Source organism: Centroberyx gerrardi, chromosome 24, assembly GCF_048128805.1.
Source record: "Centroberyx gerrardi isolate f3 chromosome 24, fCenGer3.hap1.cur.20231027, whole genome shotgun sequence".
NCBI lineage: Eukaryota > Metazoa > Chordata > Actinopteri > Beryciformes > Berycidae > Centroberyx > Centroberyx gerrardi.
In genome coordinates, this window is record NC_136020.1 from 3791112 (window position 1) to 3808902 (window position 17791).

Here is a 17791-nt window from a genome sequence, read left to right on the forward strand (position 1 = left end):
CAGAATTAAAATCATTAGATTATCATCATTAATTATTATTGTCTGATTCTGAAAATATGTTATTTGCTCATTCCTCTACTTTTCTCTGATTTCGTGTGTTAGGTATTGAGCCTCGAGGCAACATAGTGCTGAAGCCAGCTGAGTTCTTGGTGGAGACGGTGGAGGCTGGTCTCGGTGAGGTTCTGGTTTATGTGGAGGACCCAGAGGGACACACAGAGGAGGTATTTGCTATTTATGGAACTCTACTAAACTAGTCTAGTATGTAACTAATCTAGTACATCTCTACCATTTCATTCTTTATATAAAACATACTATCCAACCCTCTTCCAACTAGGCCAGAGTGATCCCCAACAATGACAAGAACAGAACTTACTCGGTTGTCTACCTGCCCAAAGTGGAGGGTCTTCATAAAGTAAGCACATAAAGAGCATGCAGCTTTAGTTCATCATTTACTTGAGGAGTACATAGTAGATAGTCTGACAGGTCTGTGGTTTCTGCTCCTGCTAGGTTAAGGTGTTGTTTGCTGGGCAAGACATCGACAGAAACCCCTTTGCGGTGAACGTGTCCAAGGCCTTGGGAGACCCGAACAAGGTGCAGGCCAGAGGGCCGGGACTGGAGCCTGTGGGCAATGTGGCAAATAAGCCCACCTACTTCGACATCTACACTGCAGGTAACTCAAATTGAAACGTATTGATTATTGTACTATACTGCATGTGTCTGCAACAACCTAAAGTTCTTACCATACGTTCGGACAGGTCTTTCTCGTACAAGTTTGATCGCTTGACTTTAGCTCAAGCGATCGCAGTAGCTAAACTTTCTTAACAAAACTTACCTGAAACTCTGAACATCTTGCTGCCCTCCTGCCATGCCTTTCTCCTTTTTGTTTCTCTCTCTTCAAATAAATGACATTGTCCCATAGATCTCAGGGAAACCACACTATTCACCTCAGTTTGTCCTACCTGGGGCAAAGTTGTGTCCATCTCGTTCCGTTCGCCTCCTTCCATCGACTTTGCATGCATTCAAGCCTCCTCTACATTTTTGTTTATGTTCTGTCTGAACTTAAGGTTAGACATCATTCGTTTCAAATAGATCAGTGGCTCTACGACAGCTATTTGATACCGTACTAACAACTGTCATGTTCTTCCCAGCAGCCCAGTTTTTGAAAGACCTGTTCTGCCTCTAAATGTCCACCAGGTGCGGGTGCTGGAGATGTGGGTGTCATCATTGTGGATTCCAACGGCAGGAGGGATACAGTGGAGATTGTTCTCGAGAACAAGGGAGACAGTATTTTCCGCTGCACCTATGGGCCCGTCCTGGAGGGGCCTCATACCATCTATGTGACGTTTGCTGGGCAGCAGATTCCCAGAAGCCCTTTCACTGTCCACATCTCCGAGGGTAGGTTACATACATATATACAGTACATAAATACATGTACTCACACAGGCAGGTACACAATTTACACATTTGTTTTAATGATAGACATTGCTAATCCTGACTTTTTTGTTCCAGGTTATCCGTGGGCCCTTAAATAGTCTGAAAAAGTCTTAAATTATGTAAACGGAATGCCTTAAAAAGTATTAAAATGTCTTATTAGAGGTCATATTTTTTATGTAATGACAGGTTTATTTCTGCTGCATGTCCACTCTTAGATGAATACAGAACAGGGTATGTAGTTCAATATTCATTGTATCTCCTTTATTGAACACAATTGGACTTCATGTCCCTTAACAATTAGTTTCACCGTGTTGTTTTTCTTACACGGCCCATTTATTGTTTCACAACTTTCATTAGCTGTGTTCTATGGGAAATAGGTCTTTGATTCAATTCCAGATAGCATTAAAAAGGTCTTGAAATTTCTGAAACATGCAGATACCCTGTATTCACTCAGTAGTTATATCAATAATCAGCTTTTTGACCCCCCCTTCCCCCACATCTTCTCCTCCTCCTTTCTAATTAGAGTGAGTGTCACATGAATTCTAATGTCCAGACTGACTGACGAAAGAACTAAAAGTTTTTGATCTCCATAACAGTCTAGGTGTGAGTCTGAAACCTACAGTAGAGTATGTCTGGGTCCAGTTCTGCTCTCATCTCATCCTGATGGGACAGTCTGCCAGCCGCTGTCCCGGCTTCTCTGAGTAGTGGGTGTTTGGCTGCAGCTGTGCGCTCTCATGGTTTTGGGCTGCGGTGTTTCGGCCTTCTTCTGGGCACTCTTCTGGTCCAATGGTACGGTGGTCTGGAGGTCTCCGTCCTCTTCCTGCCTATGTATGTGTCAATACTGTTGTTCCCTCCCTCAGCTCCACAGAGCGGCTCTCCGGTGCAGATAGTACCTCAGGCCATGCGCACCCCACCCTCAGACAAGACAAGGAGAGCCCCCCCTCCAACACCACCCAAACCCAGGCGACCAAGTTAGTACAGGCCGGGGGGGGATGTGACTGGAGCCTGCTTGCGCTAGCCTGGTCCCTCCTACCTCAACTCAAAACCATCCCCTGCCTCAGACCCCTCTAGAAGGGCTTTCCCAGCTTGATAGCATGTGCCGGCGCTGGCTTTAGCCCTGAGCGGCTTCATCCTCCTCTACAATCCAGAATAGAGAGTGAATGACTGTGTTAAGCCCTCTCTGGACAGCATTACTATGACCAGAGGTCTGGCGATTGGTAATCCTCAGGCCTCAGAGTTTTATCCCGTATGTAACGAACACGTCAATGATTTTCTCTGGCTATTATTTTACTGTCCGGATGACAAAATCAAATTGCGGACCTCCTCTGGTAGTACTAGGGGAGGTCTGGTGATTGGTTATTATTACCTCAAGACCCTAGAAAGTTTATTACATTACATACATTACAAACATGTCAGGGATTTTCTCCACCTAATCTGGCAAAATTTAGAGTTAACTCTGATGTCTTGCACCCTGCATTTCAATTACAAGGTCTAGCCTTTTTGCAGGGATGGGACGATATATCGAAATTCAATATATTGCGATACGGAAATGTGACAATACGTATTATGGGGCAGAAAAATGAATCACGATATTCGCTACATTTTATTCTGCTGTAGTAATCACAAATGAGATGACTTGTCCATCACAGTTTCACAAGCTCTCCATCCACATTATAGTATTTGCAGTTTGTAATGACATTTTGAAATTTGTTGTTTACAATCTAGCAAGCCAATGCCATTGCTAGAAAGATTTGTGGCTCAAAAACCTCTGATCGAGGTTCTCAAATTAAATTCTGCACAGTCAGAGTTTGTTGTCACTGAATTTTTATTTATTACATCGTATCGTGGTTGTACTGAATCGTGAACTCGATCGAATTGTACTTTTTGGTTTTTGCCGCGTTGTTCGTAAAAACTACCAGTGCCTAGTAATGTCGTCTGGAGAGGGCTTTAGTGTGTGTGTGTGTGTGCAGGCCCACCTCATCTTAACATCTGGAGGCAGCACCAGCCAGCTTTTGGTTGGTTTGGACGTCACCTTTACAGTCGCTCAGCACATGGAACATACCTATCATGTGATTCATCAGATACTAAAAAACATTGCAAAAACACTACTGATGTAGTATTTTTCACTTAGTCAGAACAATTCTTTTGGTAAACATATGCAAAACATGAAAGTTTAGGTTCCCTATGTTGGACTAATTCTGCTTTTTGATTAAGAACTAATGAGTGAAAATAACATGGTTAATAGAATCTAAACAAAACTAACAATTAAAAAAAAACAAAAAAACGGTTTTAACTGCCTAGTATAATTTTTCATAACAGCAAGTGACTTTTCTTAAGTATGGATCAACTGAAAATAGAAAGGGTCCCTTGTCATTTTTTGGCCCTTGCTTTCATTTGATGAGAGTGAATGTCAGTGTGACCATTCAAATGTGTGAGCTGTTCACACTTGTGCCTTCACCTTCATCGTCATCATCATCATCTGCCTGCCATCCCCTTTCCTCCTCAGACCAAAATTCCCCATAACCCATTCCTCCTCCAGCTAACCCTGACATCAATTTACAAGCTACTTAATTACTTAATTAAGTATAACAGTGTCTGTTTAGATAACAAACTCTTAACACTAATTATTCAAACACTGTGATTTAAATCACATATTGTAAAAAAGTGGAAATCTTTTGTTCTAGGAAGACTTTACACTGAATCTCAACTTTGCCATTTATTTCCAAAACATTTTACCATTAAAGAATAGACCAAATTATCTTGTACACTTGGATTACTGTGGGTACAAAATGGTGTCAAATGTTCTATACTTCTATATTCTATTTCTATATAAAATTTCAGAGGTTTTGAACATTTTGCCAGAACAATTGCTGTCAACAGTTGCTGTCATTTCCTTGTTTTCATTCTTTCCATATCTTCAAGTCCTGAACCTGAATATCCAACTCCTTGCTCTTTGTCTCGATGTTCTTCAATATGATAACCCCTGTTTTCATTTCTGTCCTATGCCCATCTCTCCTGCTGCTTCTCCCTGGCAGCTGCAGCAAACTGTGCTTCTCGTAGCCGCTGTTCAACTGACTAACAGCGAAACCTCTGCAGCAGTGTGTGTGTGTATGTGTGCTCAAGTGTGTGTGTTCTTGTCATTTATCCTTGTAGACTGAGGACATTTTTCTGAGGTGAGATCATTTTGGCCAATCCACACTTCTACGAGGGGTTAGTTTAGGATTAAAACTTGAGTTTAGGGTTACTAAATTAAGATAAAATAGGTAAAATAGGTAAGATTAGGATTAGGTTTAGGTTAGGGTAAGAGTTTCTGTAAGGTTAGGTTAGTTTAGGGTTAGGATTTGGGTTTAGGGTTAAGATTAGAATTAGGATTACATTTAGGTTAGGGTAAATGTTTAGGTTAAGGTTAGTTTAGGGAATGAATTAAATAAATGGAAGATCCTCATAAGGGTAGAAATACAAGGATGTGAGTGTGTGAGTGTTTATGTGAGTGTATCTGTGAATACTTGTCAGACTCATTATCATCCATCTCCCAGTCTAACCAGTTCTCCATATCTCCTGTTGATGGTTCCATAGCCTGCAACCCCAATGCTTGCAGGGCGTCGGGAAGAGGTCTCCAGCCGAAGGGGGTGAGGGTGAAAGAAGTGGCTGATTTCAAGGTCTACACTAAGGGAGCAGGCAGTGGAGAGCTCAAAGTCACCGTGAAGGGACCAAGTGAGTCGATCAGGATAACGTCTTTGAGTATGTCTGAATGCACGCAGCTTCAAAATGTCTTCAAACATGTTATGGAGCGGGCTCAAGAGATTCACCCTCTATAAACAAATGGCGCCGTCACAGTTGTACAAAGATGTTTATTCGGTGGTTCCAAAAAAACAAAAGTGCAGATGGATGTCTAAAGACTAAGTATTAACAGAACATGACAAGTCCTTAATTGACAAATGTTCTTCTACACTAGTGCAAAATATATATTACATTATTCCCAATGTTAACTACAATTTAACAACAAATAAACATTTCTCATTTGACATTTTCCGTGGTGTTTTACGTATTAAAACAACATAAGTATTTTACACCAATTAATCATGGTGCACATGTGTAACATGAGGTAGGGGCATTATAGCTACCCCAGATGCAGCAACAAGCACTTTTGGCAATTTGCCTGTAATATCAAGTAATGGCTACGTGTACATTTCCCTCCTGTATATATGGTCATATTTTAGAAATAAAAAAAATAGAATTTAGAAATAAAAAGTTTTATAGCATGGCATTTTATTTCCTTTGTACATTAGGTTATTAGAATGCTGTGAATGCAGACAGCTATGACACTGTGTGTGTGTGTGTGTGGACAAAGCATTTGAAGTTTACCACTGCTCTTCTCCCTTGGTCTGATGTTATCACTGCAGTGTAATGTAAATTTGAAATTCAGGATTACTGTACTTGACTGGGATGACCAACTGTGGGTGACCTTTTTAATGCAGAGGGCCTCGAGGAGCCAGTGAAGGTGCGTGAGGTGGGAGACGGCCTGTATGAGTGCGACTACTACCCCATCCTGACAGGAAAATACATCATCACCATCACCTGGGGAGGACACAGCATCCCACGCAGGTTATTATTGTGTCATCCTCATATAATCACACTGAACCACACTGTAAAACCTATTAAATTCAGTTAACTCAAACAGTTTGAGGAAGCTGATTGCCTTGCCATTTGAGTTAACCCAACAAATATGTTTTTTAATCTTTTCTAGTCCTTTTACTTGCTGCAAATGAATCTGCCTGGGATGATAATAAAGACTGGACTCTTGTGTATGTGTTTCCTGCAGCCCATTTGAGGTGGTAGTGAGTGAGGATGCAGGTCCTCAGAAGGTGCGGGCCTGGGGTCCCGGCCTGGAGACCGGCATGGTGGGGAAGAGTGCTGACTTTGTGGTGGAGGCCATTGGCACGGAGGTGGGAACTCTGGGTACGTCTGACAGTATGGCCTACACATAGATACATAGAGGAACGCAAAGGACATTCCAACACGGGAACCTTGTTTTATTGTTCTAAAACCTAGGTTATGGGTGTTTTTCCACTGCTGCCACCATCAAACTTACACTCATACACTCAAAACCCATCAAACCTACACTCCAAATGACCCTGAACAACAAAGGACTTATTGGACGCATTGACTCTGCTGGGATGTAAAACAAATATTATTCAAGTACTCTAGGTCTGTCTCTGTGCACATAGTATTTATTCTCTATGCTAGATACGGACATTCCAAAAGATTTTGTGTTTAACCACCCGTTTCCACTGACTATTTACAGGGTTCTCTATCGAGGGTCCGTCCCAGGCTAAGATTGAGTGTGATGATAAAGGGGATGGATCGTGTGATGTGCGATACTGGCCTACGGAGCCTGGTGACTATGCGGTTCATGTCATCTGTGACGATGAGGACATCAAGGACAGTCCCTTCATGGCCCACATCCTCCCTGCAGCCAATGACGTCTTCCCAGAGAAGGTTAGAGGCCGCTTAGGACAGATTTTTTGTCTCTCGGTTGTAAATATGCTCACTCTAGAAGATAGCGAAAGGACAGGGTATAATGATAATGTATAACTGAGACTATCCTGCTGACCTCTAATGTCACAGGAACTTGTGCAATCCAATGTGCATTATACGTGCTAACCCTAACCCTAGCACCCCAGATGGGACCCCAGCCAACTACTTCATGAGACTAGACCAGATGTACATTCCCTCACCTCTCTGTCAGCAGCTTCCCTAACAGTTCCAGGACAGCCCCTTGGCTGGCAATCTTGGAAGATTCAAGACATCCAAGAAGTTAGAAGCCCTTGTGTATTGGCCCAAGATAAGCTTGGATGTTAAACATCATGTCCAGTGTGTCAGATCTACAAATCTGAAAGTCGAAGGCTTCCTGGGAAACTACAGCAGACAGCTGGACCTCATGAGACCCTTCCCTAGGAGGAGAGTGGAAATGTTTACCTACTTGTTTTTGTGGATCATTGCTTTTTATTTTGCTCTCTCTTAACAGCAGAGGCAGTGTCCTAAATACTAACTAGAGAGATTCTCACATGCTCAGAAGTATCAGATTTTGTCTGATCACGGTTCTCAATTATGTCTGTTCTGTGTCCGAAGAAACCAGTGGAATTTGATATAGAAGACTGCTGCTTACCACCCACAAATGAACCTGACAGGAAGGATAAATTGCAATTTAAAGTCCATCATCCTATGTGGGAGTTTAGGTTTGCTCTGAACTTGGCATTTCATGCCAGTGAGACACCAGAGGAGCTCAATCTAAATCATACCATTAGAAGTCCCATGGATGTGATACTCCATCCCTCCATCTTTGCACTTTTGATGCTCCAACCTACAACGAAGTGGCCCATATATTTGAATTTCAAGAGTTGGTGTCTGAAAACCTGAAAAAGCCAAGAACATGTAAAAAACTATGACAAACACAGAAGAGAGGAGAAGTACACAGACCAGGTCAGAGTCAGGCTACACACACTCACCCTTATTCAAAGACATAATTTTCAGACAAACTTACCCCAAAATGGAAAGAACCTTATTGGGTCGTCCGGAAAGTTGGTCTGCTTAACTATGAAGTAGTGTTGGAAGACTCTGGAGAAGATCTTAGTGTTTTAAATGAGGCTCGACTCAAACCCCTGCTGTCCTTCACCTGAGGAGTTGGAGATGGAAGAGGGTCCTTGAAATATTTGAAGAGGAAAGTGACGAGGAAGAGTTCCATGGTTTCACTACTTCAGACCAAGAGACAGAGAAAAACCCTGCCAGTGAGGATGGATAATTTAGCACTTACAGCTGCGTAAAATGTTGCCTTCCCTCACGCAGGATTTTCTCAAGAGGGGAGAAGCGTGATGATTCAGACTTTCACCAGCTCTCACCAAGCATTTTTTGAACTATGAAGTATTCTTGAAAGTTGAACTGTTGGGTTCAACTGGGATTTATTTGGAAAAACTACAGAACAGATTTCTTGGATATCTATTTTGTTGAACTGAATCTGGACTGTACTCTATGAACTCTTGCATGCACTCATCTATACTGATTCTTTTGGTGTCTTTATTATAATATATTGCATTGAACATGTGTGGTTCTCATTTTCGTTGATCAAACTGTCTATTTGGTTGGTAAATGGTTGTTATAGTGTTGCAAGAGTACATGAGTTGAATCTTATGGCTTAAAATAATAATAATAACTTAAATATAACCTTTAATATAACACATCTGCCTCACCTCACTGTAAACTGGCTGTCATTGGCTGTTGGCGGTCTCTGATCCACACACTACAGGACTTGTTGAGGACCCTGCAGATGTCAAGTTGTAAATACTAAACATGTTTGGTATCACTGGGGCGGCTCAGACTTTCAGTCTGTTCAGATTGCATCTGTAACTGCCTCACAGTACCAGATAATCTTCGCTGACATTGATCCCAACCAAGCCTCTGATTGAGATTTCACCTGTGGATTGTGAGGATGGGAAAATCTGATGTAAATCGCTCTGATAATCCTCTAGCGTCTCCCCAGCCTCACTGTCAGCTCAATTTACATATCAACTAGACTTTCCTGCTCAGCCACAGTATTTGTAAGTAATTTCAGTTTTATACGCTTTCTCTTGACAGCATTCCTGACTGTGTTAAATATGCTCTCCTCCTTAGGTGAAATGTTATGGCCCGGGTCTGGAGCCGACGGGCTGCATTGTCAACAAGCCTGCTGATTTCACTATTGATACCCGAGCAGCTGGCAGAGGAGAACTGAAGCTCTATGCTCAGGTGTGAATGAAAAGTCACTACATAACAGTTTTGGGATCATCTTATTAAATAGTGCTTATCCGTTTTCTCTGTTAAGGCCATTTGACTGCAGCCAAAGTCAAATCTGTGTTTGTGCTTACAGGATGCAGAGGGCTTCCCCATTGACATCCAGATTACAGATAACGGAGACAGCACCTACTTCTGTGTGTACATTCCCAGCAAACCCATCAAACACACCATCATCATCACCTGGGGCGAGGTCAACGCCCCCAACAGCCCCTTCAGGGTAGGGCACCAATACGAATTCAATAACACACTTACAGATTTAAGCCATTGTAGAAGTCCCTCTTTTTACATGCTTGCCACACTGCTGCTGCACCACTTCTCCGCCCAAACAGGAATTGTATGGAATAAGTTGCAGTACTAATATGATAAGATGAAACTTTAGTGATCTCCATGAGAAAATAGGGTTGTTGCAGCCGTAAATAGTGATGGGATACAGCAAAGAAACTATAGAATATGAACATAAAAAATAGAATATAAGCAAGAACAGAAAATTGAGGTTATATAAACATATCCAAATGACAATTTCAACACGTTTAGTAGAATGTATGTAATGCTGGATAACAGCATTATTAGGGTGTGCAAAACTTATAGAGGTAAAGAAGAAATGCGTGCGCAATATTTATGACATAAAAAGTATGACATATATGCTATATATGAATGTAAGTATAGGTAAATATAACTTAAATGCAGAATACATGCAGTGAAGAGGAACTTGTACAATGGCTACTACTGTAGTACTAAAAATCTATATTGATGCAGTTGATTCATATTCATATTTGTTTGCTTTTAACTGTAGCATTTTTGTCCATCAGTCTTATAGTGCATTTTTCTGAATCAGGTGACTATTGGAGAGGGCAGCCATCCAGAGAATGTGAAGGTTTATGGTCCGGGTGTGGAGAAGACAGGACTGAAGGCCAATGAACCCACCTACTTCACTGTGGACTGCAGCGAGGCAGGCCAAGGTTAGCCACACTATGGAATAGAATAGATAGTGTTTTCCATTAAACATGATTCTATCATTTTTGGTAGATTGTCCTGTTATTACCTGTTAAGTGATCAGAACATGGACACCAAAATCATCCATGTGTCCCCAGTAGATTATTGGCTCCGGTGCTCCATGCTAACACTTTAGTATACACTATGTTGAGTGATAGTAGGCCACTAGCATCATCCAACTTACGAAGACTGATCTTTTAGTAATAAAAGTGTTAATTAATGTCATTATACTTTGTAAAACTTGTTTTTATAGACTTTTTTGTTATCTCTTTTATATTGTTTTTACAATTACATTGGTTTTATTTTATGGTTCTGTGTTTGTGTTTTTACTTATGTGTGATGTTTGCTTTTGTTTGTTAAAGCACTTTGCAAATATGATTCCACCCAGGTGATGTCAGCATTGGGATCAAGTGTGCTCCGGGCGTGGTGGGCCCTGCAGAGGCTGACATTGACTTTGACATCATCAAGAATGACAACGACACCTTCACAGTGAAGTACATGCCCCCAGGTCATGGACAATACACCATCATGGTGCTGTTCGCTGATCAGGTGAGACGTCTCAACAGAAAATGTCTTTTTAAAATGTACCCTGTTAAAATAAGCCCTCACGCTGACCTCTCACCTTTCATCTTGAAACAGGAAATTCCCATCAGCCCCTTCAGAATCAAAGTGGACCCTTCCCATGATGCAGCTAAGGTCAGAGCTGAGGGACCTGGACTCAGCAAAACAGGTGAGGGATATCATGACATCACTATGACCGTGATATGAGTTATATTAGAGGTGCGGTGTCTAACCATACATTCAGACAGAATGCAAAAAAAAAAATTCAGAAGCCATGCGAATACATGCAAAGTCAATGGAAGGAGACGAACAGAGCGAGATGGATGCAACTTTGCTCTAGGCGGCACAAAGTGACATTGACATTGGCCTGATGCAGTAAAGCGAAAGCCAATCAGCTTCAAGAACAACTCTATCCAGGCCCCTGTAAATTTGTGAAATAGGTGGTGCTGCAGCCAAGAATGATGCAAAAGGATTTAAATGTAGCATGATAGAGTAAAAATTACAATTCTGAAGCAGAGTTTCAAGTAATTTCTTAGTTTCTACAGTGTCTCACCATTCCTAACCTTTACGAAGTCCAGAAAGATGTCAATCAAAACCACTAATCATAATCATAACCCATGATATAAGCAATACATCCTGGTGTACTTAATTTGTATATCAGTTCACTTTATTTCCCATTAATTCTCCAAGGTGTGGAGGTGGGTAAACCAACTCACTTCACCATATACACCAAGGGAGCAGGCAAGGCCAAGCCTGAGGTCCACTTCACTGGAGCAGCTAAAGGGGAGGCTGTCAGAGACTTTGAGATCATCGACAACCATGACTACTCCTACACTGTCCGTTACACTGCAGTACAACAGGTAAAACCCACTATCCTTATGATTTATTATATAGCAAATGTATTCCTATTTCAGAAAGCTGTGATAAATTATGTGTGTGTTTTTCTCTTTGTATCTCTCTCTCTCTCTCTCTCAGGGAAACATGTCCATCACAGTGTGTCATGGAGGCGACCCCATTCCCAAGAGCCCCTTCAATATTGCTGTGGCCCCGCCACTCGACCTCAACAAGATCAAGGTGCAGGGGCTGAACAACAGTGAGTACGGGCCAGCGTGGACATCTGATCCCACACTGATGTTTTGTTATTGGAACTGCAGGGAAATGAGACAGCATTTGTCATGTGGAAGAGGTTGACCCTGTGAACTCAAACCCTTTTGTCAAAGAGTCTTACCATGCAGGGAGTAACCCGGCTATTGGCCATACTCGGGTTAAGGTCTTGTTCAGTTAAGTTGTTTCTGTGAACTTTTGATACCTTGCGATTGATGCTGCGTTCCATTCAAAGTAGGAAGTCAGAAATTTCCAGTTGGTAGATTGTAATTACAATCTCTGTGCGTTGCCATGGTCCAGCTCTGAAAAGCTTGGGAAGAAACATCGACACTTGTCAGATTTTCTTTGCCCAACGTACATAAAATACCGTTACAACCCCATGCAACAGCTGTTATGTTGATGATATTTCGCATTGGCCATCTGCTATTGGCTGGCCTTTGGTGCCAGGTGATGTTACCTTCTATATAGTACAACAAGTGGTGACATCACCTGGCACCAAAGACCAGCCAAAAGCAGATGGCCAGTTCAGGACCCTACTTTTCACCATTAGGTGTCAGGCTTCACCACAGATTTGGGTTTGGGGTTTAGTTACTTTTTAACTAGCTACTAAGCATAGAATGCTACTGTAAGTGCAACTTTCTTTTCATGATACATATAAGTCATGTAATGCTGAAAATCGATCTTAAGTGGATTTTGACGATTCGAAACATGTGAAAAGTAATTCTGTGTAGTGTTTACAGTGTATGCCGCCATATTGACATCACGTTAGATAACTGCATCTTCACCTCAGGGCTGAGAAATATTGATGAATTTTCCTTTTTGGAATTCTGGCTTGAAGGGCCATACCACTGCATTTAGTAGTAGGTCAGGGAACGTCCAACTTTCTGACATCTCTGGAATGCAGCATGAATAAACCAGTTAACAGAATATTCCCCCTGTGTGATTCTCTGTGAAATCCTGGAGGGATTGTATTATAAATATAACTGTGGGTACTTTTCAGTTGCTCTGTAATGACTGATCGCCATGCTTGTGTGTGTGCGTGTGTGCAACTCACAGAGGTGGACGTTGGTAAGGATCAGGAGTTCACCATCAACACGCGTGGTGCTGGTGGCCAGGGAAAACTGGACGTGAAGATCACATCCCCGTCGCGTCGGCCAATCCCCTGCAAGCTGGAGTCAGGCACAGGCAATGACATCCACACTGTGAAGTACATTCCCCCTGAGGAAGGCCCCTACAGAGTGGAAATCAGCTACGACGGAAACCCCGTACCGGGAAGTCCGTTCACTGTGGAGGGTGTTATGCCCCCAGACCCTTCAAAGGTAAGATATACCAACCCAGGAAACAACACAAACAGGTTAGGATTAACCCTAACCCTGTGTATATTGGGAAGAAGTGGAAGAACGGGATGACATCTTATTGCTACAATTTGAAAGAGTTTAACTCGTTGGTACACCCACATCCTTGCTTTTCGTAAGTGGAATTGATTGTATTAGTGTGAACTTAGAATTTTGATTTTTATTACCTTGGACTGCGTTAATACACTTCCACAATTCGTGACCCCAAGTGGGAGATATCGGAGCCTACAAAAAGTTCCCACATGCCCTACTTGTAATCAATAAACGTTTTTTTTATTTATGGTGAAACCGAAATGACTTGAATACAGCGTTTCTTGACATGTTCTCAATAAATTGCATTTCAGAGGTCTTTAAGATAGGATGGAACTTTATTGAGTTGTACATTTTAGAAAAGCAATAGCCACTAAAGGGTGTGTAATATTGCCTGAAAGCGCTCTATAGTCTTTTCACAGCTGGTGGTCCACTGTGGACTGTCTAGAGTGGGGAAGTTGTGGACTGCAGATATCTATTTATCATTAGTATGAGGAGTGCAGTCTGTCCCTGGTGGCACACATATAATTACATCCAGTTTCCATTTCAGCAACTGTCAGAAAGTCTCCAACTCTCAGCTGGATGTATCAATTCCAAAATCCACCCTCTCTCTCTGCCTTCAAGTTCATCACACATCTGTACTTTTGCTCTCTTTTTCTTTTCCTTTCTGCATTCTCCTTCACTATTCTCGCTCTCCAAGCTATTTCTGTTCTCTTCCCTCTCTCACCTCTATCTATCCTTCACTCCTTTTCTCCTCTATCTTTTAGCCAGGCCTTAGCGTTAACTTGCCTGCCTGCTGTGGTCTGGTGTGGAGAGCTGGAATAGAAACGTTAATGAAACATATTCATCACTCTGATCACCTGAGAGGCCGGACCATATCCAGACTTTGTGATTAGACATAAATCAGGAGGTTTAGCGGGGAAGAAAGAGAGAGAGAGAGAGAGAGAGAGAGAGAGAGAGAGAGAGGAAGGGAATGAGAAAAGAAAGACATAGAAAATAAGTACATGTGAGCATATATAGCTATGGACCCGCATGTCTTGTGCAGGAAGCTACTTTGAAAGTCTATTTTTACAAGCTACCAGTTACTTTACATCGGAATAAGTAACTACAGCTTCCCTTGAGAAATATAGTTTTGTTGATTAAAGTTATTCAGAGAAAGTAGTTTAGAATATTTAAAAAACAAGGGAATGTCAATGTCAAGCAATGTCATATAATAAAAATTACATGACTGCAAAAGATGTCTTAGATCCTGAGTTTAAATCTGCCTGGGGCTTTCAAAGTCTGACTATTTTCTCTGCCTCTACACACAGTACATACTACTTCAAGATGGCATCTTATGTCTTGCCCCTTCGCTTTTGTCTTCCAGGTTCGTGCCTATGGTCCAGGTCTTCAGGGTGGCGTAGTCGGTAAACCAGCACCCTTCGCCATCGACACCAAGGGAGCCGGCACCGGTGGGCTGGGCCTGACGGTGGAGGGGCCCTGCGAGGCCAAGATCGAGTGCCAGGACAATGGGGACGGCTCCTGCTCCGTCTCCTACCTGCCCACCGAGCCCGGGGAATACGCCATCAACATCCTGTTTGCTGACCAACACATCCCTGGCTCTCCCTTCAAGGCCATGGTCCAGTCGGTGTTTGACCCCAGCAAGGTGACAGCCAGTGGGCCTGGGCTGGAAAGGGGCAAGGTCAACGAGGCTGGCTCCTTCACGGTAGACTGCTCCAAAGCCGGGGAAGCCGAGCTCACCATCGAGATCATCTCGGACTCTGGGGCCAAAGCTGAGGTGCATGTCCAGAACAACAGCGATGGGACCTACTCCATCACCTATATCCCGCAGTTCCACGGCATGTACACCATTACCATCAAATATGGAGGACACGCCGTGCCTAAATTCCCCGCCCGCGTACAGGTGGACCCTGCTGTCGATACCAGCGGTGTAAAGGTCTATGGACCAGGAGTTGAACCCAGAGGTGAGAATTCGTTGATACTTTCGTAACCAGTTCCAGAGCAAATACGGTCCTATTCAGACTGTAGAAACACATTAACACTACACTATTACACCAGGAATCAGTGAGCCAGAGGGCACCCAATGCTCATGGCTGTACTGGTGTGTAAATGAGTTCTTTGATAAAAAATGGTATGACTAATATGTATGAAATCCCAGCTGATGAGTTCAGTCTGTTCTATGCGTAGTTCACAGTCACGTGAAGCATGTGGTTGAACTCCTAGTTTCCTAAATGGCTGCAGTTCTGAGGTCTGCTTTATTATGATCTGAATCTAGCCTTCCCGTGGGTGTCAGTTGTGTGCCAGTTGCCATACCTTGCCAGCCCAAGTGGGTCAAAAATTTGATCTTGTGTTTTTTTCATTATACCACAGCCAGCCATTACACTGAACACAGGCTAGAGTCTCACTGTAAACTAAACAAACCCACAGGTTGGCCAAGAGGGATCTGACCGCAGGATGACTGACATTACTGGCTCACTTGGCCATGTATGGCTCTCATTAGCCATGGCTGATGGTGATTGGTCACATCTGAGAGTGATGGCTGGAGGATGGTTTGCGATTGTCTACCTCCGCTGTTGATTGGCAGTGATTGGTGTAATGTTCACAGTGGGTGTAAGCTGTACGACACACAGACATAGCTCTGTCAATGGTGTTTTATGTTAAGTCAGCCAGACCCACAGCTCAATTAGTCCAACCTCTTTCCCCTAGAGAGAAAAAGATTCTAAGGAATGAGACAGGGAGAGGCACACTGAAAGAGAGACGGGGAGAAATACAGTAATGAGATGGACAAAGACATATTCTATCCAAAGGCCGTACGATACAAAATAACAGAAACACCACATGAAAAAATGACTTACTCAATCCCAATTACAAAGGCAGTTGTTGATTAAATTCTGTGGTCATTTTTGAGGCCGTAGATTTGTTTGTTTAGCAACTCCCTTGTTAAGCATCTGTCTATCCATGTCAGTGAGCTTCGACTTGTGAAAACTGTTCCTCTTGGCCGATGCAGTTTTGGCATATGTTGTCATGATTTTCCAGACTTTTCCCCCTTGCTACATTAAATAATTTTGCAGTTTTTGTGTCTGATGCTCCTGTAATTCGGTTACCGACTGTTTGGCGTCTTGGGAACTCTTTTAGTCGAAAACTCACATATATCTGATTGGTGGTGATTGTCAGATCATTATTAAAGTCACAAGGAAACAGCATTCCAATGGTGATTAATTTGTAATTCGATGTATTTCTGGCTGAAACAGGATGTTGGGGCAGGGCATAACGTGGGGAGGGACTGTTCAAAAGTGGATGGGTTGGACCAGAACAAACATGGAAAGAGAAAGGCAGTGAATCTCATTGCATACTCAGTGTAGCTGGTGAATAAATCCACAGTGAAATGTCACAAATTCTGGATTCTTGAAAATGAGTAAATTCCAGCCACCAGGACACAACCATGGTGTCTTGGGAAAAGGAAACAGGCATATCATGCGGACACTGGTGTCACTTTGAAAGTTGCATATTTCGTATGATGGGAAGGGCAGAAAAGGGGTTCTGTGATGGTGTTATTAGTTGGAATTTGTATGTACGTCTACTGGTACGCCATGAATTAACCACTAAAATTTTTAATTTCATTTAAAACTAACATAAATTGTCAATTGGCATTCAACTTAATATGACTGACATCTGTAGCTGCCTTTGTAATTGTGACTTAGTTACTTCAAAGCCTTGAAAAAAGTCCCTTTATCATGTGCTGTTTCTGTTATTTTCCAGGTGAATGGAGGTTGGTATAATCAAAAGCTTTCTGCTTGACTCATGTCTTTTGTGTTTGTCTCCTCCACAGGGGTCCTGCGGGAAGTGACCACCCATTTCATCGTGGACGCCCGCGCTCTGTACAAGAGCGGCGGCAGCCACATCAAAGCGTGCATTGTCAATCCCTCGGGTTCCAACACAGAAGCATACATCACTGACAAGGGCGATGGGACCTACAGAGTGGAGTATACCGCCTACGAGGATGGTGAGGCTCTGAATATTATGGTTTATGTACCATTACATGCCGTTTCGTAGGGGCGGCAGGGTGGCCTAGTGGTTAGAGAGGTCACTCTTCAACTGGACCTGGGGAACCAGGTTGGCAAGAAACCCTAACCCTAACCCCTACTGAAGTGTCCTTGAGCAACACACTGAATCCCTACCAGCCCCAGAAGTGCTGTTCTGTAGCTGACCTCTGACTTCCCTGCCAAAAGAGAATTTTCCAATCTGGATCAATAAAATACTCATTTATTATTGTCATTGGACAGTGACCAGATCATAATATCTGGCTGTGCTGGAAAGTGCCTCTGTCAGCAAATGGGACAATCAGGATTCTCAGCAATTGGCTCAGCTACAGAGGGGGGAGTATAGGCGGTAGGAGGGGCGGTCGCTGTTTTATGAATGTTTTCCCAGTGCAGCACATCATAATTTCGAAATAAAATGCCTTGTGGCTTTCATAACATTCCTGT

The 17791-nt window shown here is 42.7% G+C and overlaps 1 protein-coding gene across 4 annotated transcripts in view; it reads left to right on the plus strand.

Moving 5' to 3' along the window:
- flncb (filamin C, gamma b (actin binding protein 280)) overlaps positions 1–17791 on the plus strand; it is a 75725-nt gene that overhangs the window by 35090 nt on the left and 22844 nt on the right. For all 4 annotated transcript variants that reach the window (XM_078282208.1, XM_078282209.1, XM_078282210.1 and 1 more), the window contains exons 5-22: positions 103–221; positions 335–412; positions 508–670; positions 1195–1395; positions 5011–5148; positions 5913–6039; positions 6257–6393; positions 6740–6933; positions 9103–9216; positions 9338–9481; positions 10100–10223; positions 10646–10806; positions 10897–10987; positions 11509–11678; positions 11794–11911; positions 12979–13241; positions 14674–15271; positions 17137–17310. In XM_078282208.1, coding sequence (XP_078138334.1) covers positions 103–221; positions 335–412; positions 508–670; positions 1195–1395; positions 5011–5148; positions 5913–6039; positions 6257–6393; positions 6740–6933; positions 9103–9216; positions 9338–9481; positions 10100–10223; positions 10646–10806; positions 10897–10987; positions 11509–11678; positions 11794–11911; positions 12979–13241; positions 14674–15271; positions 17137–17310 — 3114 coding nt within the window. The remainder of the gene's footprint in view (positions 1–102; positions 222–334; positions 413–507; positions 671–1194; positions 1396–5010; positions 5149–5912; positions 6040–6256; positions 6394–6739; positions 6934–9102; positions 9217–9337; positions 9482–10099; positions 10224–10645; positions 10807–10896; positions 10988–11508; positions 11679–11793; positions 11912–12978; positions 13242–14673; positions 15272–17136; positions 17311–17791) is intronic.